Here is a 26,170-nt window from a genome sequence, read left to right as displayed (position 1 = left end):
GTGGTGTTTGTTAACTTCTACTACTGAAAGTCTTTTTTTTTTTTTTAAAGAAAGATTTTATTGAGCCAACAATGTTAGCTGGAAAGGAGACCGGTCTTGGGGCATGAAGTCCAAACCATGCAGTGGTGCGGCTAAATGGAAAAGACATACATGTCCATCGTCCCAGAATTTTGCCAGTTATACATCAATTGGGGATTTGGGGAATGTAAGCTGTTCTGAAAGGGTTTATATTAGCTATAGGCGAAAGAGATGAGAGAAAATGAAGGGGGTTTAGTTCTGGGATAGGCTTAGCAGAGTCGCCAAGAAGAGGTGTCTGCTGTGGATTAGCTATGGGCAGCAAACTGGAAAATTCATGTGGAAATAAGAAGTGTATAAACATGGAAATAGCCACCTGGAAATTAATCCTAAATTCAAGTGGTATACTGGAATGTGAGCATTCTTTTGTCAGAGTTGGTCCATAGCTATTAACAGACTAACTGTTCAGTCTCTTTCTCTCACTTTCCAGCAGCTATAATTTTAATTCAGAACATCTCAGGATATTTTTTCTTGTCAGTGGCATGAAACGAATTTGAAGACACAACCAGGAACTTGAACATGGAGGGTTTTTTAAACCATAGTATTTGCATTTTAAATTAGTGGCTGGCATAGGACCTAAAAATCTATGGGAAACACTGGAATAAAACACCTCACCTATTAAGGAAATGAAACTATTATTTGGATTCACATGCGGCTTACTCCTCCTGTGTATAGGGCCCACTTAACTCCCAATCTTACTACTCTTCTTCCACACAGATAAACATTGCAAAATTGCAGAAAATATGGATTTATTTTCATTTCAAAATCACACATTTCCATTTCTTCTGATCACAGAAAACAAATCGGGAAAAAGAAAGGCTATTTTATTATTAAAGTTTTAAAAATTATGCTCCACTATATTCATTTTAGACTAACTTTTAAAATGAGGGTTACTGTGGTGTTCATCTGTGTAGTACACTGCCTAATTCTGTGTTTTTCATGAACATTCATTTTGAAGTACTGTGACATTCCTGGAAGTAAAAGAAACTTTAGAAAGTTTCCATTTGGATTCTGAAGAAGTCTTGTATGATATAGTGCCGGAGATCCATTTTCTCCTCTTGCCTACACATTCAGAATGATATAGCCCATTCCTAACCAATCGACATTATTTTATCTTCCACCATTCCTCAACATGCATCTTAAGTTCTACCCTCCACTACCGTCACCCCAAGTTCGATCCTCATTTTCTGCAAATTATGGCTTCCCTTTTTTAGTGACTCCAGCACAATATTCCTTAACTGCAACATTTCCTTTTTGTTCAGCCTGGAATATACCCTTCTTACCCCTTCCTCCGTATTTCTAGTTCATATTGATCTTTCCCTCCACTGAAACCAGGAACATTTACATATGTTTTAAGTTGTAAATTATCCCTGAAGAAAGCTTATTTGTCTCTCCACTAGTTCTAAACTCCCTGAGGGCACAAATTTCATCTTGTTTTTCCATGTGTTTCCACAGAGCCTAAGATGTCACTCTGAATATTTTAAACAATAGATAAATACTTATAGTTCTATATACTTGTAGTAGAATATTTATATTGTCCAGTGTAATGTTGCCCACTGATATTTTTCCATGTCTAAGTCACCCCAATTGTTATAAAAATTCTATTAAAAATAGAATTTGCAAGCCCTTGGGTCTTAGCAGTGCTGTACACCAGCGGCCCCCGAACTTTTTGACACCAGGGACCAGTGTTCCTATGAGAATCTAATGCCTGATGATCTGAGGTGGAGCTGAGATGGTGATGTTGGGGAGCAGCTTCAAATACAGATGAAGCTTAGCTCACTCCCCTGCCACTGACCTCCTGCTGTTCAGCCATATTCCTAACAGGACACAGACCAGTACTGGTCCATGGCCCAGCAGTTGGGGACCCCTGCTATATACTATTGTGTGGGGCGAAATATTTTAAGTCCTTCTAGCTGGGCTAATAATCAAGTTAACAGAGGCAGATTAACAAGAGAGAATCAAATTATAATACATGCTCATGGGGAATTCACATAAGCATGAACATTCCAAAGACAGTGTGGCATTGGGTATATGTGACATTTTGGACAAAGGAGAAGAGGGGGTGGAAATGTGGTCTTCTATTTCAGAAATGAGAAAGGGCAATTTACAGGTAGTTGAGGAGTAGTGGAACACACAGGCAGGCAAATTCTTGCTAGCCAACTCAGAAACAATGAGACATAGGGGTATCTATCCATCTAGGTCCCAGCCAGAAGCCCTCCTATTTACCATACTTAATTCAAATTAGGCTAGATAAACATGGTAAGATCCAATTCCCGGAGTAGGCCTTTCCATCTGGGTCTCTCAGGCAGGAAGGGGGAGAGTCAAAGGTTCTTTCTGAGTTATTTTTTTTCTTAATAAACAGTTTAAAATTAATATTCCAAAAGGCAAAACTTTTGGCCCCCTTCAATAGCTAACCATATAACTTGGTTTTAAGCAAAGGAACAGGGTTACAACCTCCCCTTGCCCCCAGCCCGTTCGCTAGACGCTGAGAAGCCCGAACTTCCTAACAAGTATTCCCCTGGGAATCTCTGCCAGTGTTGGGATTTGGGGGCGGAGTAGGCAAAGCGGCTACCCGCCATCTCTGTGTGGGGCGGCCCTCCGCCCACGTGGTGCGGCTCGCACCGCCATATTTGTGCGGGGCTGCTCTTCCGCCCAGGCTGCACCGGAGATTCCGCAGTGGCTCGCTAGTGATGGAGCGGTGGGCCCGCTCCCAGTTTGGGCTGTGGCTGCTATTGCTACTTCTGTCTCCAGTGCCGGGCCGCCACAAGGAGCCAGGTGGGCTCCAGACGGGGCGGAGCCTGTCGCTAGGGCTCCGGGTCTGGTTCAGTCCAGAGGCGCTCTCCCGGCCCCTACCCTCAGCTCCCCGGTGCAGCAGACACCGGACACCGGGTTGATGCTGTGGTTGCTGTAACGGAGAGCTGGGCAGAGGGCTCGGGTTGGGATAGGGGCGAGGTTGGGGATGGGGCGCCTTGGAGCGGATAGTGAGCTTCTGGGTGTCTTAACACTTCTGCCAAGTACCATGGAGAGTAACCTATCCTCCAGAATTCGGGGGTGATAGTGGGTAGGAGAGGGAATTCCCCTGTACACCCATAGCGGGCATCGCACGTGTTTGGCAACTGCACCTCCCTAAAACAAACTGGGAACTAATTCGTGTGTGTGTGTGTGTGTGTGTGTGTGTGTGTGTGTGTTTAGGCCATTGCCAGAAGAGATGAAGCTCCATAGGGTTAACGTCTGTGGTTTTTAATCGATCCTCTCTATGGGACCTGATTTGACTAGCAAAAAGCAGGAAATCCATGCTCCAGTTTATGCGCAGCCTTTTGAATGTCAGGCATTAAGCTTGGAAAATTTCCAATGTCTTGGACATCCGAAGGCCCTAGTAGAGGAGCAGATTTGACATGAGAGCTGGGGAGTTACAGAATGAATCCTTGCTGGCATTTACTTTCCACCAGTGGGATGGTAAAGGGATGTTTAAAACTTCTATAGATTCGTTTGCCTGCTGCTAGGAAATAAGAATGCTAAGGGGTATTTTGTTAACCTTCATTTACTTAACTTATCAAAGGTTCAAAATGGAAAGTATTTATTGACCAAATAAACAGGTCTTTGGAGAATTATGAACCATGTTCAAGTCAAAACTGCAGCTGCTACCATGGGTGAGTTCTTTGATTTGTCTTTGAGAATTGAGTTCTTGTCACAAGGAAGTCCCTTAAGATCCACAAGAGATCCACAAGTTGTCAGGGAGTTGGTGGTCTTAGAATTGCTATTAACTCCCTATGGGAATTAGCACATGCACTTGTCTGTTTTCCCAACTGGACTTGAAAGTTTTTTGAGGTCAAGGTCTATGTCTTAATCATTGTTGTAGTCCTTATGCTTGCTCTCAGTAAGTACTCAATGAACACTGCTGAAGGCATATGCATATTTATAAGTGAATTTAATCATGCTTTTCCTGTTGATTATTTTTAAAGTATGCTAATTACGGCTAGAGTGTGGAAGAAAGATTACTATGAAAGCAATAATTAGCTTCTAGTCCAACATCTCCCAGTAATTATCCCCATGGCAAGCCATTTAACTTCTCTGGGTCTCAGGTTCCCCATCAGCTAAATATCAGAGTCCTTTAGCTCCTCATTATGTTATTCCTTGACTCTTCAAAAAATTTACCTGAAGCTTGTGTTACTGAAAACTTACTATGTACTGAACTTTAAAAGGGATACAAATAGTGTAATTTTTGGTTATTGCTATTAGTTTGTTAAAATATGGGGTGGGTGGGGGCCAGACAGACCAGAACAAGGTAATCAGACAGTGTCAGACTGCAAGGCATAAGCTATACTTTCTGTGGGATTCAGAGAAGGGGAGGTCAATGTCACTGCAGTGACTGGGAGGATACGAATATGACATGAGTAGGGAAGGTGGAATATATATCAGGCAAGGGATGGGTAATCCAAATAGAGGGGGAAGAAAAAAAGTTGACTTGCTTTTTCCTTTTTGTGACTTTGTTGTTGATGAGGTTCTAGATTACTTACGGAGCTTCCGGGGAAAAGTACCCATTACTGCTCTCTATTCTTTCCCGCAGCTTACTGTGTTCTATAATATTAAACCTAAACCCACAGAAAAGAAGTAGGTGGACTGATATCATTCTCTTGGACTGCTTTCTTTGATGATTTGCATTCTTTCCTAGTGTCATAGAAGAGGATCTGACTCCTTTCCGAGGAGGTATCTCAAGGAAGATGATGGCAGAGGTAGTCAGACGGAAGCTAGGAACTCACTATCAGATCATTAAGAATAGATTATACCGAGAAAATGACTGCATGTTTCCCTCAAGGTAAGAGTTATGATGTAAATATATCTTCTGACATTCTTACATATGAGCTTGGTTGATATTTTCTTATAAGGAAGCCAATTAAAGGGACCTACAGGCAAATCCCTCCTCACATTTTAGGGGAATACGAAATAATGACACGCTCTTCTCACCTGTGAATTTTTCTTGCCTTCTCTTGTCCTCCTTTCTCTTATATCAAAGCCTGTCTCCTCTCTCTTCCTGAGGCTTGGGCATATTAATGGTTATACTGGCTGTGACTCTGCCCCTTCTCTTCCTTCTTGGGATGTAGTAGCTGTAGGACACAGGCTGATGAGACCTAGTGGGAGTGAGCTGGCCTGAAGGAGGAGGAGCTTTGATTGTCTGTCAAGGGCTAAGTATTGTTCTAGATACTGAATATTTAAAGAAAAATGGTGGAAAGTCAAGAGTAACTGGGGCTGCAGATTGTGCAGGCTACACTAGCCACAACTTCAGGTGTGAGTTGAGGTAACAAATCAGTAGGCTGCGGGCAGGGAGCAAGCAGAGAGCGTCACGGACTGAGCCTGGAAGGTGGGTTTAGGCAGCATAATACATGAGAAGTGATAAACTTCCTTTTAGAAGTCTTTTTTAAAAAAGTTAAATCTTTATAAAATTATAAAGTACAGAACTCAGGGGGTATGGCATTCCTTTACCTAACTCTTCTTTCTAAATAATCTCTATGCTATCACTAAAAGTAAAGTAAATGAGCAGTATTGTAAAAAAACCCACACATCCATTTGGACATAAGAATTTATATATTTGTTCTTAATAACAGCTTTATTACAAATTAACACATTTTTGTTGTCAAAAGTATGTGAAACAACAACAAAAAGGAAAGGAAAGATCACTTAATAGCTCACTACACTTAAGTAACCACAATTACCTTTTTGTTACCAAGTGTCAAGGGAAATTAAGGTGGTAGGGGGAAAATCTTGAGGTATTGTAAACAGACATTTGTTTCATTACTTGGGACAGTAATATTTAAGTACAAATCATGGACATAGAGGAGTTTCTAATTTCCACAAATAAGAAAGAACATATGAATATAGACATTGTTGGACTTTGAAAGTTTATCCAGTGTTTAACAGCTGGACAATTTCCTGATGAATTAAATACTTTCAAAGTTTCCAAAAAGTTACCTCTTATTCCAGACTTCAGAGTATTTTCAGGATCAGGAGCTCTTAGAAATGTTCTGAAGGGAATACAGGACATTTCATTGACAATAAAATCGTCTGTTTTTCTAATGCATTGAAAGTTCCTTATCCTAACTACACACACAACTAAGAAAAACATAGTTGGACAGAACAGAAAAAAGAATGAAATATTTAGACCAGTTTTCTTAATGAAATGCACACAGTTGTATGATATCTCAGATTCTCATCTAGCCAACTATATCTTTCTAGGTCTAGAAACTTCTAATTCACTCAGTTTCAGAGGCCTATATGACATTTAAAAAATTCATTTCTGAACAAAATAAAACATAAACTCAGCATTTCAAAGATAAGCTGAGATTTTTGCTGAGGAACCAGAGCACCGTCTAATTAACACTGAAAACACATCATTTCAGAGATGAAGAATAATGGCATTTAAAAAAATAATACCTTTAGTGAGGTATGCCTGACATAAACTGCACACATTTAAAGTATACATTTGATGTTTCGATGTAAATATACAACAAAATAATGAATATATCTGTCCCTCCCAAAAGTGTCCTCATCCTTTTTTGCAATCCCTCTCTCTCACCCCTCCCTGCCATGCCTTCCTTTCCCCGCCCTGCCCCTTCCTCAGGCATCCATTTATCTGCTTTCTCTCATTTTAGACTATTTCCAAGGGTTTTATGTAAATGGAATCATATAGTATGTGAGAGAATTCTGTTTTAAAAGCCAAATATGAAAGAAAATGCATGTTTTAGCTGTTACATATAAATGTACTACAATAATATATTTTTAAAACTTTTGAAGTAGTTTTATTTCTTTTCTTTTTTTAGTATCTAAGTTGTGTTACATGCACATGGTAAAATATTTGGACAACTCAAAACGATGTACATTGAAAAGAAAGTTTCTCTACCAACTTAACCCCCAGACTGCTAATTCCTGAATCCTCCTCTCAAGAGACCCCCACACTTACAAGTTTCTTGTATATTCTTCCAGAAATAATGTACGCATATACAATTATCTAGAGTAATCAACAGATTAGAACACGCTCTATCTTCTGTTCTACAACTCACTTTTCTATGTAACAGTAGATTTTGAAATTGTTTCATAAGGGTACATAGAGAACTCCTTTTTTCATAGCTGCATAATAATCCATTGTGTGGGTTTCTCACTGCTCTATCATTCCTCTTTGATTTTTCACTAACACAAACAATGCTGCAGTGAATATCCCTGTATGCACACCTTTGAGCACTCATAGATAATCTGCAGGTTAATTAAGTAGTATTGATTAATTAATGCATTTTTAAAATCTTCATAAATAGAAGAAAATTGTCTTTCAAAGAGGTTTTGCCTATTTACACTTTCACCACCTTGGTATCACGTGCTCCAAATAGACCTCACACCTTCACCAACACTCTATGTTATGACTTTTTGATCTTTGCCAATCCGATTAGTGAAAACTGGCATGTAGCTTCACTAGAATTCTTTTCTTTCTTTCTTTTTTTTTGTCATGGTGATATTTTATTTACTTATTTTTTAATTGAAATATGTTTCACATAATTGTGTAAATTTAAGGTATATATGTTAATTTGCTACATTGTAGGATAATAGCACCTCTACCATATAATGTAATTATCCTTTCTTTTTAGTAGTTGGAATAATTAAGTTCTAGTCTCCTAGAAAGTTTGATGATTGTAATGTAATGTTGTCTATATTCACTGCACAGCAGGTCTGTGAATATATCATTTTGTTTAACTTTGTTTCGTTGGAATATTGATGGAAAAGCTTAACTCCTGTTTATATCAATTAGCCTTTGGTAAAACTGGTTTAGTTACATATCATTTTGCGTAAAGTTGCATAATTTGTCAATGTTATGTGAAGACTTACTGTACTGTGTATTTAATCTCTAGATATATTTACTAGTCGTTGTAGGTTTGTACCCTTAAACAACATCTGTCCTATCTCCCACCCCAGATCCCCTTTTGGCTTTTGGCGTTTCTTTATTATTAATACAGTTGAGCGTCTTTTCTTGTGTTTATAGACCATTGATATTTTTTGCAGTTATCTCCCTATATATAAATCAATGTTTTAAATCATTCATTTCCATGCTGCCAGAAAATTTTGGTCTTATTGCCCTAAGTATAGTGCTGGTCAGGACCTCAGAGGATGAGTCAGAAAAGCTAAGCTGTCAGTGTATCCTCTTTTTCTTTCCAGAAAGCCTCTGAAGATTCCCAGGGAGTCTAGTCAGAATGCAAATTACAATTTTTGTGATTGTGTGCATAACAACTGTGAAATTAATTATGATGGAAATAAAATAATGTCTTGTGAGAAGCAAGCCGAAGGGACACAATTAGAAAATTAGCCTTTCCAGTTCCTATCAGAATTTATGTCTTGCTTACCAATTAAAGTATCCCATGTAGGGAAAACAAAGAAAAAAAGCTTAGAATGAATAGAGAAGTCATTGTAGGAGTAGCAATAATACCCCCTTCAAACTTATGATGATCCAATTAGAACATTGTATTTAGTATTGGAAGCTGGAGCAGTGTAGCTAGGAAAGATAGCTTGTACAATTTGAAAGAGTGGCATAATCCTTTTATTAGTATTGCTTTCAGTAGGTTTTGCAGCAGCCTGTTGATCTGAAAACTGGCTTGTCTTACTTTAACAGTGTGCATGGGACCTGGTCTTGTCCTAGAGCAGGCAGTGCTCAGGTGAATCTGTGGTATTTCTGGTTGACAGGTGTAGTGGTGTTGAACATTTTATTTTGGAAGTTATCGGGCACCTCCCTGACATGGAGATGGTGATCAATGTACGAGATTATCCTCAGGTTCCTAAGTGGATGGAGCCTGCTATTCCAGTCTTCTCCTTTAGTAAGGTAAGTACAGGAAGGGCCATATGAGGGGACGCTGGGTGGTCCTCTAGAATATGACCAGGAGATGATTGTCCTGTGGCAGAGTCTCATGGGTAATGGTGAGGGTGAGGCCTGAGATCCAGGAATGGGTCTTTTTTCTTGTTAGCTTCACAGTAGTTTAGCAATAAGACTGAGGAGATGGGGTTGAGGACCTGTAGATAACGAGAGGTTGTTTAAGTCTTGATAGGGCGAGGGATGGAGGATAGGGAATGAGAGAGGCCTGAGGAACCTATAGGACATTGGAGATGGGGTTCAGTGATCCTTGGGAGAGAGTGACCCAAGAAAGCTCATAGGCACAGAATTAGGAACACCTTCAAAAATATTTGTTGAGTTCCTACAAAATATACTTTAGACACAGTATTGGGTATCATCTGCCCTATCTGTCACTGTATCCTAGGGACCCAGCATGGCTAACAGTGAAACCAAAGGTGTTAGATAACTCTACACAATTTGTGCCCAAGCAGCTCATTGAGAGGATAAGACTGAGATATCTGAGAGGAGTTTGTGAGGGGGTGATCTTTGGGTCTAGTAATGGAGGGATAGAAGTACTAGAACACACCTGTGGTCTTGGAGAATTCAGGACAATTACTATCTTGCCAGTGCTCAGGTTCTTGAAAATTGTATTTAGCAAGGATGGGCCTTGGTTCCTTAGAGACTGAGTATGAACATATCTGGAGATGGGGGTTGGGAAGGCTAGAAGAGAATGGATGGAAGAGACTCTAGGGGAAGAGCAGGTTTAGGAAAACCCTGCAGACTTCGAGAACAGGAACATCATCTCTGATTTGGTTTTTCTGAAGCATAGGGATCTTTTATCCCCACTTTCTCTTTATAACAGTTTACTTCCTCTCTAAACTTGTTTATTTCCTGTATTGCAAGTGGGCTGAGGCTACATGTGTGTTGCATTTCCCATGGTTTAGCCTCATTTCTCAAAAGTGCTTGGTCCCATTGTTTGTCACGAAACCTTACCAGAAGAAGAGATAGAGACTCCCATGTAAATCAGTAAGGACTTTGTTCATTATTTATCTATTATTTCTGTCGATGATTATGTATGACCATCAGTACACTTTCCTTTCATTTTTACTTCCCTCCTTTTTTCCTTTTTTTTAACTAGTGACTCCTAATTTCCAAAAGAGAGATTTAGTCTGTCAACTTTGTAGTAATTGTGCAGCTTCTTTTGAGCAGCTGTTATGCCAGAGCTGCTTGATGAATCACATACAATTTTTTAAGTATTTAAGAGAAGGCAAATGGCATACTGCACGTGTAATTTCAATGGAATAAACAGTAGACTTAGAGGTTTATTAGTGGCTAGAGTTTTAACAGAAATAACCATAAAAAGGGAAAAATGGTTTCAAACTTTTTTCAAAAAATGTGAGATAACACCCCTTTCCTCATTCTGCCTATCTACACTTCTAACCCTGATCGTTGAATAATTAAGAATTTATTGACCAACCATTGTGAGATCAACAGTGCCACAACATTAGGCAGTACTAACATTTACTGAGTACCTACTATGTGTCAAACACTATTCTAAGCTTTTTAAATGTATAACTCATTTAATATTCAAAATAAGCCTATTACATGGATAGTATTATTGATATTATTACTTCTCCCATTATAAAGATAAGGAAACTGAGGTATAGAAAGATTAAGTAACTTGTCTAGAGCTGGAAAGAGGTGGAGTCAGCATTCAAATTCAGATGATCTGTTGCAAGAGTCCACACCCTTAACCATTGCACTGTATTTTCTAATTCTTGCTCTCGAAAGACCCATCTAGGAAATAACCAAGAACTGGTAAGACAGTATATACTCCAAGCATAATAACAGTTAAAAAATGAGAGAGTTATATGATTATGCAGAACTGGGTATGTTATTTCTTTATACTAAGAACCATAACAACGTATGTCCTCGAGAAAAACAGAACTTTGGGGAACTGGAAAAATTGACCTTTAATGTGATTTCAAATTATGGCATTCAGTGAGCCCATGAATTTTAATCCATAGTCATTTTTGCCTTTTGATTTCTAGAGTCTAGACTTTGCAGACTAGGGAAGATATATTTTTGACAATGTGTCCAGATCCTGTGGCATGAATGCAGTTTGCTGCGTCTCCCTCTGTTGTGAGACTGATTTAGAATAACCTTTCTGTTTCTGTTGAAGACATCAGAGTACCATGATATTATGTATCCTGCTTGGACTTTTTGGGAAGGGGGACCTGCCGTTTGGCCAATTTATCCTACGGGTCTTGGACGGTGGGATCTCTTCAGAGAAGATCTGGTAAGGTAGGTCCTTTAGAGAGGTGTTTTTTTGGTCTCTCTTTGTGGGTCTTCTTGAAATAAACAGTAGAGTATAAACAGTTACTTCCTTTAAAATGACTAACTTTTAGGTTAAAAATAGAAGACCAAACGGTGTATAGCATAAGCAATTTTGCATATGTATAAAAATATTTATATATCCATAGAAAAAGAGCAGAAGAACCTAGTCTAAAGTATCAGCAGTGCGTTTGTGGAAGGGATTGTAAGAGCCTTTTCTTCTTTAAATTATTATACTTTTAAGATTCTTTGAATAAGAGTGAATTACTTTCATAATTAAAAAAAATGATCATGTTATGGGGGAGGATAGAACATTACTTGGAGGAACATATATGTATTTTATAATTTAGAACTAAGTCCTTTAGGTGGGGATGGGGTGGGCTTAAATGTCCCATATGTATCTCAAGGACAAGCTTACTCCACATCTTCTCTGATACATGACTGAGACATACCTTGGCTTGTTGGCTCTTGCCATCATTTTAGAATTTGAATACTCTGGGTCTTCCAAGCTGTAGGTATTTCTTACTTAGCTACTTTTTACATTAATGATTCAAACGACATTGGTACTTAATAAGCAAACTTGTAGAAACACAGTCTATATAGTCTTCCCTCAGGCATAGGGGAAGCAATAATTTAATTCAACTTTTTTTTCACAAATATCTATCACCTGTACGAAGTATGGTTGGAGATTCAAAGGGGATGAAGCAAATGTCCCTTCTCTGGAGAAGTGTGTGGGGCCACAGCCCTTCGGGTTAAAAAATGAGTCATTACCTCGTGGGCATAATTTGAAAATTATTTTTTAAGATAACTTGGTCTCATACTTCATAGAACTTGAACTGGAAATTGTGCTCGTCCAAGTCTTTATTTCAGGGATGAGGGAATGAAGGCCCATGTGGGTTAAGTGACTTGATCAAGGCCAGGGGAATATGTAGGCCTGAATTTCAGGTTTCTGAGCGCATTATTCTTTCCATTTTACCAGTTAATGTTACCCATGTTCTCTAGACATTGAGGCCATCATATCTTACTTATCTTTTAATTTTGAACATAATTTTGAGAGAGGGAAAAGTAAAAAGGTCTTTAACCATTATTCCTCCAGGTCATTCTTGGTGTTTTCTAATCCTTTTCTTTTTTTCAGATACTTGCCAGAACCCTTATCACACTTTTTCCACCTGCTATACATCTACTTTCTTTGTAAAATCTTTAATAACAACTTCTTTTTCTGATTATAAAACCTATACATGCTCATAAAAAATTTATAAATGCGTCCAACCTAGGCAATTTTTTTCCGCACTTAATCAATGTGTCTTAGAAATCTTTCTATGTCAGTATTTATGAAACTGCCTCATTATTTTTAACAGTTGCATGGTATTCTACTGTGTGGATGATAATTTACTTAATTATGTCTTCCGATAGACATTTGGACTGCATATGTAATACATACATAATTTGTTTTTTTTCTGAACTATTTGAGAGTATATTGGGTGTTTTATGAGACTTTATCCCTTAATACTTTAATTATAGATTTCCTAAGAGCAAGGATGTTCTCTTTCTTAACCACACTGTAATTATCCAATTCAGGACACGACACTTAATTGTATCAATAATGTCCTGTATAGTACTCTACCCCTCTAGTACAGGATACAGTCCAAAATCATGTATTGCATGTACTTGTGATGTCTCTTTGGTCTCTTTTAATCTGGAAGAGCTGTTCAGCCTGTCTTCCTCTTTCATGATCTTGACATTTTGAAGAATACAGGCCACTTTTTTATAGAACGTTCTTCAGTTTGATTTTGTCTCTTTCCTTGTGATCAGATTCAGTTTATGTGTTACTATTCTGAATACTATATTTAAAAAACTGATTTTTCATCCATCTTTCCCTTATTAGTAATGTTAATTTTGTTCACCCAGTCAAGGTGTTATCCATTTCCTTCACTGCACAGTTACTGTTTTTCCCCCTTGAAAACTAATAGGCAACTTATAGGGAGATAGAATATGTTTTAAAATCTAATCATATATGAAAATTTTTTTTGATACCTTCTCCTTATGTTCTTCAGTTGAATTTATTAATGATTATATAATTGCAATTTTTATTTTTAAGGGCCTTCCATTTAGAATCTCTAGCTATGTGATTTCATTTCTTACCTTGAAACTTAAGTGATAATCTACACTGATATCAGCCTGCCATTTTTCTATTTTGGGAGTTTGTCTCCATTGATTATTTTTCCCTCTGTAGAAGAATTCATTGTCCCTGTAGATTTAAAGATTTCATTCTCTAGTGTCAGGGGTCAGGAAAGAGATTTATCAAAGAAGGCTGCTGCAACACCAGGCTGTGGTGGGCACTGTTAGCGCTTACCTGGAGAACAAATCCTAACGTAGGCCTTTTGAGGGGTAGGTAGGTGAGTAGCAAAAATGAGGGAAAAGGAAATCAGAAACAATATACGGTTCAAGTCTGTGTATATTAAACACAGTTTTCCCAGGGACCAAGGATATTTATACTAAAAATTTGAGTATAAATTGATACTTTTGTTTGGTTGGGTAGTTTGGCAATATATATCAAAATTTAAAGTGAGAATATCCTTTGACCCAACCATTTCACTTCTAGAATTTATTCTGAGACAAGTTTGCAAAGAGGTATGTACAAGGATATTCACTCAGTGTTGTTTTTTTTTAAAGCAAAAAGTTGGAAACTCCCTAAAAGTGCATCCATAAGAAATGAATTATGACATAAATATCTAATAGAATACTGTGTACGCATGGAAAATAAAAGTAGTATAAGATTTAAAAACAGGGACTCTGAGTTCAAACCCTAGCTCTTAGCTGTCTAATTCTGGGCAAATTACTTAACCTCTCAAGAGCCTCGACTGTCAAGAAAGAAGAATCAAACCCACCTCATAAGGTTATGAGAATGAGTTGATATATGTATAAAGCACTTAGAATAGTGCCTGGAACATAGTAAGTGCTCTATAGGTGTTGGCTGTTATTATCTATGATACATGTCCTTATAAGAATGTTACCTAACAGCATGCATGGTGTGATCTCTGTTATAGAAAAAAAAGTTTCTCAATCTTGTTGCTATTGACATTTTGGTACAGATTATTCTTTGTCGTAGGGGGCTATCTTGTGCGTTGTCGGATGTTTAATAACATCCCTTGGCCTTTACCCTCTAGTGACCAGTATCAGTCCCCAAGGTGTGACAATCAAAAATGTCTGTAGTCGTGGCCAAATGTCCCTTGAGGGAGAGGGGCAAAATCACCTCCAGTTGAGAATCCTGATATGGAGAGATGATTGGAAGGAAATTTTACTGAAACCTTAAATTTTTTAAAGTGGATATCTGTGAGTAGGGAGATTAGATGATAATTTCCCCACTTCTATGTTTTTCCATTAGAATTTTATATAAAATATAAAATCTATCTTTTTTCTACTGGGGGAAAAACCCATTAAACAAAAAGACCATGTCATAGTGTTTATATTTTGGTGGGAGAGAATATAGGGCGGAACAAGAAAGAGTGCTGGCCTTGGACTAAAAAGTCAAGTAAAGATAATCCAGCAAAAAAGGGCTAGAAGATAAGCCAGGAAATATGGAGCAGTGCTGTTAGCTGAGAGAAGTGAGTAATGTGATACCCTGAGTATCTGAAAAGTGTATCTACATAAAATGTTTATATCCTAAGTCCTTCATTATAGTAATACAGACCACCGATTCCTCGTTAACTCCAGTTCAGCCCTCCCCCTCATTTTTCACAGGAAGATGCTGCATAAACTTTCTTGCAGGGTTTGTACAGAAGTTAGGAATGATATATCTGTAAGCTGGTAGTTTCAGCAAGGAAAGCTGGTTGCAGAAATGCGTTCAGAGACCTGAGTTGTCTTTACAGAGCACTTAGTACAGTTTTGAGAATACCAGGGTACTTTGCAAAATCAGACTAAATCTGTTGATACTTCCTACATATCTAAAACATGAAGTCAGGGAGTGATCTGTTTTCTTGTTCTTAATTCAATTTCTAATATTTTCTGTAGTTCTCTTTTCATATTAATTTCATCGATAGTGTTCTACATAAAGTAGAGAAGAAATCCTTGTTATACTGAATTAAACAGCTCTAAATATGTCATTTAGTGTTAGGGAATTTTGCTTTCAATGTTGTTAACTTATTAATGGAACAGAAGATTTGTAGATATTACTGGCTAGCACCTCCAGAGGAATGAAGTAATAACAAGAGGGAACATATCCTTTAGGGCTTTTTTTTTTTTTTGAATAGCCTGGCTCAGACTTATTTAAAAATGTAAAGCTCTGAACTAATCCTCATAAATTATTTAAAAATATCCTTATATAGTTAAGAAAAAAACATAGAAACTAACCAAAATCAATTTTTAGGTCAGCAGCACAGTGGCCATGGAAAAAGAAAAATTCCACTGCGTATTTCCGAGGATCAAGGTGATTATATTTTTTGACATTTTACAAAGATAGTCTTTCAATTAATGTGTAAAATATAAGTAGCTTTGAGGATGTAACAAACTCTAGATCAAAAAGGAAGCTAAGATAACTAAGAAAAAAAGGTAGAATCGCAGAATTTTATACTAGAGAAGAACTCAGTTTGCCTAAATCATTCTTTCTCAAACTGCAATTCAAAGAAGTAAATTTATCCAGTGATTCAACAGGTATTTACAGAGTGCCATGAGTATGATGAGCACTGAGTATATAACGTTGAAGAGATGAACTGTCCTCTTGCCTGAGAGGGCACAGTTTCCTGAGAGTGGCTTATGACCTTGTCCAGTCACTCTGCTAGTTAAGAGCAGGAACCATAAACAGATCTCCTAATGCCTTTTCCATCTGACCATGTGGCTGCCAAAATAGTGGTAGAGACCACAGACTGAGACTGGCGAAAATGGAGAGGGAAGAAAGAGAGGAAGAGGGAAGGGAAAAGGTTGGGGAGGGCCCCTTGCCATGTTCTTCAGCTCCGTATCCCTAGTGCCAAGGACAGTATTTGCCACACAGTGACGATGTGTTGAACAGATGAATACAAAAGAGACTGAAGAGAAAAAGTTTTGCAGTTTTCTCAGTGAGTACTTGTCAGAGATCCCACCCTGTATTTACTTGGGCTTCAGAATTCAGACAGGCCAAATAGCCACTGCTTACTGTTACTTATCAACTTCTCTGATGCTCAGATCTTGAGATCACAGATTTTTAACTTGGAATCCATGTGTGAACTTAAAGGGTTTTAGGACTTCCGTGAAATTATAGGGGGATGTGTGCATTTTTCTAGAGAGGGGTCCCATAGTTCTTATCAGATTCTCAGGGGGCCCCTCTTGACCCTGCAAATGTCAAGACCATCTGCTACTTGGACCAGAGCTAAAACCTTTTATCAATATAGTTGTCAGGGTATTAAGCCTTTCAGTTTTCTTTTTTTAATTTAAATATTATGCCGGACTTTATAAAACATACACGACAAAGGTCATGTAGCTGTTTCAGTGACTGGTGATTACCTAGTCACATAGCTATGATTATCAAGGCTACATGGACCCTCCTGAAAGGGAAATCATTCCCTGGGATATGGCTCTAGTGACCAAAACAACATAATCTTAAAAACTAGAGGCAAGCCAAGGAGAGCCAAATTCTCCCCATCCCTGAATGGTAAGGTAGGGACAGCTTAGGACTACCTAGATGCTGCAGTATCTAGTATTCTCCCCCACCCCTGCCAACTATTAAAGTAACCAATGAGTTTTCCATCTGTGCATACCAGCATCGCATTGGGCCCAATTAATGCTTAGCTTCCAAAGATTGAGAAGTATTACTGTGTAGGACACTTAGTTTTTTTATGTCATGTGTTTCTTTTATAGGACAAGTCCAGAACGAGATCCTCTCATTCTCCTATCTCGGAAAAATCCAAAACTTATTGATGCAGAGTACACCAAAAACCAGGCCTGGAAATCTATGAAAGTAATCACTAATAATCTGAATAGAAACTACAGCAGTGAACATTTTCGCTCAAAGAACATTGCCACCTGAGTAGAATTTCAGATTAGGTTTCCTGTCATTGGCGGGATGAATGTAGAGAAAGTTCCATGAACTAGTTTTAACATACATGTAAATTATTCTTTTTCAAACTCACATTGCTTTTCTGGCCCATATTCTCAGTAGTGTTTTATACTACTTTGAAGGTGTAAACCAGAGGTCACAAACTTTTTATGTAAAGGGCAAGATGGTACATATTTTAGACTTTGTGGATTGTGAGGTGTCTGTTATGGTTAGTTACTCAACTCTGCTCTCATAGCGTGAAACCAGCCATAGACAATATATAAATATATTAGCGTGGTTATGTTCTAATAAAACTATTTATGGCACTGAAATTTGATTTTCATGTAGTTTTCATGTGTCATAAAATATTCTTCTTTGGATTTTTTTGCAATCATTTGAAAGGTAAAAATATTCTTAGTTTATAGGTTGTATACAGAAATGAGCTGTGGGCCAGATTTTGCCTATGGGCTGTAGTTTGCTAACCCCTGGTTTAAACTGGTGGTTCTCAACCCTGACTACACAATCCAACCTGACAGTTAAAAATGAATCAGATAAATCAGAATCTCTGGGCACGATGTCCAGGCATCTTAATTTGTTTAACTCCCAAAGTGATCCCAAAATGAAGCCAGCAATGACTGCCTTCTTCAGTCCATCCCTGTCGTCTTAACTCTGTGACTTCTTACCTTATTCAAAGAATTTTAAGCCCAGAATATACTCATCTGAATTTTCCATAAATCATATGAGGATGATACAAGTAAAAAAATTTAAACTTCTTATGGAGAAAACAAAGTGTATCTTTGAGATGCGTGTATCTATTATTTGAAATTTAAAAACCATGTTAAAAAAGTAAAATATGAAAAATTGTATCTATTCAACAAAGCATCTACTGTGGGAGGATAGGGAAGCAAACAAGACTTGTTCCCCTCATCAAGGAGTTTACCATCTGATAAGGTGGAAGGAATATATGTAGATCAAAGTCTAAACTCAGATGCCCCGAGGGGCCACAGGAGTGAGCAGGAAAGAGTGCTAAAGGTCCAGTTATGGCTGCCAAGTAGAAAAGGAGTCCAGTTTACCAGATATTTCTCTTTCTTTTTACAAAAAAAGTTGGAAATCTGGATTTTTTGTAAGAGATACCCTACCTCTGTGAAATGTTGGCAGTGATTTGAATATTTATTTCAAATATTTTGCATGGCCAACAAGCTTTGTGTGTGAGCTATACCTCTGAGCCCACCAGCTACCACTTTACAGAGTGAAACGTGCTGTAGGCCATGACCTCTGAGTTCATATGGCTCCAGGGGAATTTAAAATCTAAAATCAGATAGACCCAGGTTAAAATCCTAGCTCTACAACTTAGGGCTATGTGACCCTGAGCAAGTCCCCTAACTTCTTGAACCTTGACTTCTTTATCTACAAAATGGGGTAATTATCCTTCCAGAGTATGTTTATTATGAGACTTATGAAGTCCTGTTGACAAAATGTCTACCAATGCTTGCTGCACAAAGGTCTTCAATAAATGCTATTACTACTAATATCAATAACTCCCTTTTCACTTAAAGGACACCTTGGGAAAGCCAGCTGCTAAGGATGTCCATCTTGTGGATCACTGCAAATACAAGTAAGACTTCCTAGACTCCTGACTCTTGGTTTCCCTGTTGCTTTTGGAGTAGCTTTACTCTGAGTGAGAACTTTAATACCAGGGCCTGCTTATAGTTAATAATTCATTTAGCTGTCATTTACTGAGAGCTTGCTGTGCACAGGGTTTGGGCCTCAGTTCTGTGGGAAGTTCAGAGACAATGAAATATGGTCTCTGCTTCCACAGAGCTTGTTTGCTAGTAATCAAAGTGATAAGATTTCCTCTGTCCACATCCTACTCAGCCAATAGCTGAAGTTAGAGGAACTATTTATCAGGTTAATAGAACAGTTTAAGGTTCAAAAGTATAAAGCATATATAACTAAAATATTATATTTAAATGCTAGCACTAAGAATTAGACGAAGAGGTAAAACCAGGTCAGGAGGGGAATAGCGGGGCGATGGAGAGAGATGAATGCCGATTTCACTATACAGTGGAAACTACAGGGTAGAAGCAATTCTGGTTCAAGACAGGGGTGTATGTGTAAGAAATGTTGAACAGAAAATTTTCTTTCTAAGATAGCTTTTTTCCCAAGGATTTTCTTTGAACATTGATTAAGCATGCCTGGTTATCCTCTCCAGACTTCATAAGAGGGAACAGGGGATGCCTTTGACCCAGATGGGGGTACTCTAGGGGAAAAACAAGGCTAGCAGGGCACATGACATCAAGACACAAGGCCTGGAATAGCTTGTAGGAGAGGGTGAGGTGTCATTTCTACCTGAGCCCCGTATCCTGTCTGCCCAGCACCTAGCTCCTGGCTCTGTCTAGCTCTTCCTTGAAGAAAGTATCCCCCTTTGCCCTCATCCTGACATTCATGGGAATAACCTGTAACCCCTGGAAAAGCAAGGAGTTTATGTAAACCCCACAGGGACATGCTGATGTGTCCTTGAAAAATGAAAATAGAGGACAGAGGAGTCATAAAAGGAGAGAATGGGAGAAGGGTTTAAGAAAAACAACAAAAAAAGTTCATATTTGTGGCAGCAGGCATATAGTATCAAGTATATTTTGCTCTTTCTTTCCCAGGTACCTGTTTAATTTTCGAGGTGTAGCTGCAAGTTTCCGGTTCAAGCACCTTTTCCTGTGTGGTTCACTTGTTTTCCATGTTGGTGATGAGTGGTTGGAATTCTTCTATCCACAACTGAAGCCGTGGGTTCACTATATCCCAGTCAAAACAGATCTCTCCAATGTCCAGTAAGCCACTCTCTCCCAAGCAGAGTTTCCATAATCTGCCTCTAAGTCTCCAGCCATTTAAGACATTTACTCTTGGTGATTTTTTCCATTGAAAACTTTTTTTTTTTTTCTTATTTGGTTCACATAGGTATTATTACATTATTATCCAACTAAGCTATAAGTGGGATTTAATTTGAAACAATGCTGTAGTGCTATTTCAAAATGTAACATTCAGACAGTATGCTGTGTGAGAACTATCTAATCTTAAAGACTAAAGATAGGAATATTTGATTTTATTATATCATCAGAGGGACTTCAGATACATCATGAGAATTGACCCCAGTGAACCTGAGGCAAATTTTCTCTCATGATAGGAGAGGTAGGAAGAGGTAGGCAAAGGGGCCAGAAACACAAGGGCGACAGGAGGGAAATTTTTTCTTCACTATTGATTTTTAATGTGTATCATTGGACATTTCTGTATCTTCTCAAATGTGTCCCCAAACTATAATAGGTTGCCTTTCAGCCTGTGTGGGGACTTTTTGTTGTTGTTGTCATTGCTATTTTGTTCCTGTGAAGACCTGATTTCGTTCCTGTAAAAAAAAAAGTAATTGATAATCCACATACTTACCTGTAGATCTCAGTCATGGTCTTTCTGACTTAGTGCTAGTGAGCTTGGTCTATATTTCAGAGTTTAATAATTCTTTCCATTTTAGGGAGCTGTTGCAGTTTGTAAAAGCAAATGATGACATAGCTCAAGAAATTGCCGAAAGGTAAGTTCTGCTCATTTTTCCTTTCCCACTTTATCATTCTCATTTTGCCCTAAAGTTATATGAATATTGTTACTAGGCGATATCTGGATTTCATCCTTATTATACAGAGATAATCAGAACTAAAGCTCTCCTGGGGAAAAACACACATGCACACATGTCCTTAGCTCATTCTTTATGGAAGTAGACTGAAATCTATGAGGTAACTAAACAAGTACTTTTTCTGAGCCCTGTTTGCATGTTTGTTTTTAAGAAAAAACAAATATTAGGTTCTATTGCTAAATCCTGTGTGTGGATATGATGATTCTGAGGATCATCATAGAGTTAATTTATTTAAAGTACTCTGAACAGTGCTTGGCATAAGGTAAGCACTCATGTATAAACTATTAATGTTATTAGATGCTATCCTTTAAATGTTCTTGTTAATCTTGTCTCTAGGGGAAGCCAGTTTATCATGAACCACTTGCAGATGGATGACATCACCTGTTACTGGGAAAGCCTGTTGACTGAGTACTCTAAATTCCTGTCCTATAATGTAACAAGAAGGAAAAGCTATGATCAGATTATTCCCAAAAGTTTGAAAACTGAACTCTGATAGTCATCATTGGACCATAGTCCTCTCTATGGCAGCAGATCTCAGCTATCCTGTGGTGGGAAGCCTAATGAGTGTGCCGCCTGTACCTTGAATAACATTATCCAGCCAGATATCTGGTTTTCCTTATCATGCTGCATCCCAAGCAATTCTCGAGAAAGATTCAAAATGTGTATAACACAGATGAAGCAGCTCAACACTTTGGCTGAATAAGAACCAGAAATCATGAGATGTGGGTTTTGAACCCGATTCTACTGTTCATTTTCTTAGGACCGATCACAGCTTGTGGACATACATCCACATATGTATGTCCGTCACTGTGAAACTGACTGTGTCCATGGGATGATGTCCTTTGGCCCATTGTTTCGAGCAGAAAATCAGTCATTTGAAACTAGTACAACTCATCACAGCAATCTTGCAGTTATTTTAGGCTTGATCTTTGTTGCTACATTTTAATGTAGGAAGCCCTATAGAGTTTGGGACAATATTTGAGGATCATTTCCTGAAAGGTCTAAGTAAGCAGTGGCTGTGCCATGCAATGGCATAGGAGTTCTCTTTTGTAAAAGTATAAACTCTCTGGTACTCAGGAGGTTTCTATAATGCCACATAGAAAGAAGCCAATTGCATGAGTAATTATTGCAATTGAATTTCAAGTTCCCTTTTTGTGCCTTCACACCCTTCTTTTTATGGTGTCAAAAAAAAAAAAGACAAAAACCTTAATAAATTTAGGAAGTAGTCCTTACTTTTTAAAAGAACTGTACAAATAACAGCAGCTCTTCACTCTGCACACCTGTAGTATTTTTCCTCCTTAAATTGGTAGCAGTCCACATTCTTGATGTCTTGCAGGGACCTCTTTTCCCTTTCGGAAAAGTATATTTAGATGGTAGTTTAATATCTGGATGTTCTCACTAACATAATCAAAAATGAAGAGGAATTGTTTGATTTAAACTATATAGTCTGATGGCTCAGAACCTTTCTTGTCCCTTAAGCTCAGTTCTTTCCCTTTGACTCCTAAGAATAGTTTGGTATTAATTGGTTTCAAAATTAGTGTGAGAATCAGCCATATAAAATCAGGATTTTATTCCAGTTCTGAGAAATGTATTTGGCATTTTAAACTCCCGCAAAATTTTAAGCCTGAGGAAGTCTTTAGAGAAGTTTAATATCCCTGGTAAGATCATTGCATGGAATAAGGCAGACATTTAAAGTCGAATTTTTGCTTTTGAGTATTAAAGTGTCCTTGGGTGCAGTAGTCTAGTGATAAGCAATCCAGATTTCTAAGTAATACTATGGTTTTGCCTTGTCAGTATGAGGTCCTAGGAGATGTTATCATTCTCTTTTAATTTTCCTCTCACTAAACTAAAAACAAAATTTTCTGTCATTTATTAGGAGCTGAAACTACATTTCCCTGGGCATGTTTCGTATTTTGTTCCAGGTTCCAGCTCAAGCATCACATTTCTCTGAAGCCTTTCTTACATTCCTCTAGGCAGTTAGGGGCAATCATAATACTTCGCTCATGCCTATATTATATGACATCGCATGGCACTGTACTTATTTGACTATTTCTCCTACTGTTCTGTGAGCTTGATGGGTGGGAATCATGTTTTACTCATCTTGATGTCTTCATTATTTTATACAGTGCCTCACACAGAGTAGATACTAAAGTATTGTTGGAAGGATGGATGATTGGATGGACTGGTGGATGGAGACAGTTGGCTTAAGTAGACCCTATTTATAGATTGCTTAGCCTTTGGCTCCAAGAGGGACTGGATGTGGCTAACAATCAAAACAATGCAAATTCTCATCGGCCCTTTGAAGAGTCAATAAGGGCATCTTTGTATTTAAATACAGGAAATGTTATTCAGAGTTTTATATTTAACTGTTTACCTTGGTGTAGATGGTATAAGAATGACATGTAACAATATGTAAAATGTATGTTTTTGAAAATAATTTTTATCTCCATAACTTTCGAAGGTTGTTTGTTGTTATTAATACTAGCTGGGTCCCAGACTCTTACCCTTTTCTCCTCAGAGAGCTAAAGGCCACACTTTTCTCAAGAAAAGAGAATGATTTGGTTTATTCGAATGAAGTGGGATGCTTAGATAATACAAGTAATGCTTTTGTTTGGTGAGTGTCAGCTGTGTGATGTTGTCAGTGTCCCACCTTACTCAACTGTGTTAGGTCAGGTTCTCCTAGTTACTGAGAACAAACTGCCTCTTGCTAGATTAAGCAAAAGAACTTCTTAGGAGCATATGAAAGCATCTCGAAGAATCTAAACAAGTAGCACTTGGAAGGGTGGAGAGCAGAACAACCCCAGGAACCTCAACAAGAGTTTTGGACTGTCTCTGGAGTGCTGCTGTCTGCAGTTCCAGAGACTGCCAGACTGTCTCTCAGCCATATGTTTCCAAGAGAAAAAATTTAAGTGTCTCCATTGGGTCAGTACCGAAGATGCTAGTTCCCTATCCTTCACCCCTACACTGACTAGAAACAAGAGCACATACGGGTAAATGAAAACCCATCTTTCCATGCTTCTAAAGATCCCTTCATTTAAGGTAGGCCTATTGCATCCACAGGTAAGGTGTGAGTGAGGTGAAGAGGTACAATTACAATTACTCATTTAATATTAAATACTTTTTGAGCATTTGCTGTGCACAAACAGTGGGAGATAAAATATTTCAACAGGCTCCCTAGCGTAAAGAAGCTCTGTAGGTAAAATGATAACAATATGAGAGGCTCTATAGGTAGAAAGTGATTAAAATGACATGAGGCCAATTATTTACAAGGCCGGTTATTCATAAAGACAATGGATTTGTAGTTTAGAGGAAGAATTTCCACCTGGTGCAGATGGGAAATTTCATGAAGGTAAAAACAGTTATGTTTGAGGGATGGGTAAATGAAGTGGTACTTGGGAATTTTTAAAATTCATTCTCCACCTTTGGTAACACATATAATAAACTGAAATATATGTGACCAGGGCAGCACCTAGTGAACATGGCAGGAAAAAGGAACCTTTTGACCCCAGGGAGAAAATTCATGATGGGGGAAGATTCTATTGAGTTCTGTGAGCAGAATTCAGTAAAAAGGGCAAAGAGTAGGAGAATGGCGGTTTGAGGTACAGTGTGGTGACTACTGAAATCCTTCCTTGATTCTATTATTCTGGCGGCAAATGCACATCCAGGGGAGGAGAGAGCTGTATGTGAAACACTGGCCCAAGTAAACCTCATAACATCTTTTGGCCTATCGTTGCTCTGAGACCCTTCAGAAAGCAGACCAAAGAGGAGGGAGAGTATTTGCCTAGTGGTAAAAGAAGGTAAGCACCCCCAGCCCCACCAGGCTTGGAGAAATAGGAGTGTGGGAAGATGACAAGTAGAGAGAGACTGAGGAGCTGAGATGGAGTAGCAGCAACAGTGAGCATTGTCCAAGGGTCTGGGGACTTCTTAAGGTACTAGACAGCAAAGGGAACCTTAGAAATGAAACTCCAGTTACTCAAAGGAGAAGGCAGCTGTGGAGTTAGTATTATTTGCCTGGTGATATGGCCTTTATATCTACAGGGTAGTGAGTCCTGGGGACATTTGAGTTCTGTATGAATTACTTTATTATCTGCCCAACACCCTTGGTCTAAAATGCAAAGTCCTCCCTCATCCCAGAATGATTCTGGGATCATCTTAAGCATTTAGCCTTTTCTACATGCAGATTAAGCAGACTGCACAGCCATTTTCTTGCGCTTTCAGGCCTTGGGACTATCCTGGTCATCTGTGCCTATATGGGATGAGCAGCAACCTGGAACCAGAGCCAAGGGTCAGGGCATCTGAATTCCTCCTCAACCTTCGTGCTAGATACTGTGTTAAGTCCTGGACATACGTGGTCTCTGACGTGAAAACTAGTCTACTGAGACACATCAGCAAAGATGAAGTTGTGATGCAATGAAGTGCTATCATGGGAGCTGAATCTAATCCTCTATCCCAGACTCCAGAGAAATCTTCCTGGCACTGTCACTAATTCGGCTTGTCACTTCTCTGGGCTTACTCTATAAAATTCCAGCTATAAAGTTTCAGAATTCTATTCATTGTAGTCTACCGAAGAGTAAAAGTTTTGAATTACATCTAGAAAGGAATAAAGGAGGGGTAGAGGCTGGCAAATATGAGACTATGGTTGCTTGAAAAGATTTAATGAAATTACACACAAAGTTTGAAAATATTTTAAATGCGTGCGTTTTAATAAAAACTATATCTGGAAGCAAATGTTAGCAGAAGCTGCACCGACGGTAAATTGCTGGACTATCAAGCATACACCTACTAGAAATTCCAGAAACTGTAGGTAAAATCTTGGGAAGACCTGCCCAAAGCTGATTCTTGTAAATAGTGTTCTGGAAATCGCAGCATATCTGGCACCAAGACCTATCTCTAACGCCTCGGTTCTTCCCAGAAACCAGAACTAAAGTACGAACGGACCCCGCCCAGCCCAGGAGGCTCCTCCTGCCGTTGTGCGGTGGGTTGGACTTGTATTTGCACAAATTGCCTTCCTCGCTGTACTCCACTTGTAGTGCACTTTCTTATTCATTTATGTGAGGTTTCTGACGTTTTAAATACACTCGACTACTTCAGCCTGTGACTACATCTGGCGCCTGGAACCAGCCCGAGACCTGATTCGTGTGGCCCAACAGGCCCCGGGCGACAGCGCCAGAGGCGGTACCAGACGGCGTGAAACAAACACTGGCTCCATACACAGTTGCAA

General features: G+C 38.6%; 1 protein-coding gene across 1 annotated transcript; it reads left to right on the top strand.

Moving 5' to 3' along the window:
• Positions 1-2,704: 2,704 nt before the first annotated feature.
• Positions 2,705-23,406, top strand: POGLUT1 (protein O-glucosyltransferase 1). Its single transcript, XM_016140134.2, has 11 exons — positions 2,705-2,850; positions 3,635-3,725; positions 4,748-4,891; positions 8,794-8,929; positions 11,121-11,242; positions 15,639-15,698; positions 17,102-17,201; positions 18,836-18,894; positions 19,934-20,101; positions 20,794-20,850; positions 21,286-23,406. The coding sequence occupies exons 1-11, from the start codon at positions 2,766-2,768 to the stop codon at positions 21,440-21,442; spliced, it is 1,179 nt and encodes a 392-aa protein (XP_015995620.1). The 5' UTR covers positions 2,705-2,765; the 3' UTR covers positions 21,443-23,406.
• The last annotated feature ends 2,764 nt before the right edge of the window (positions 23,407-26,170 follow it).

Source organism: Rousettus aegyptiacus, unplaced genomic scaffold (genome assembly GCF_014176215.1).
Source record: "Rousettus aegyptiacus isolate mRouAeg1 unplaced genomic scaffold, mRouAeg1.p scaffold_m13_p_4, whole genome shotgun sequence".
Classification (NCBI taxonomy): Eukaryota; Metazoa; Chordata; class Mammalia; order Chiroptera; family Pteropodidae; genus Rousettus; species Rousettus aegyptiacus.
This window is presented reverse-complemented; position numbering and strand designations above follow the sequence as displayed.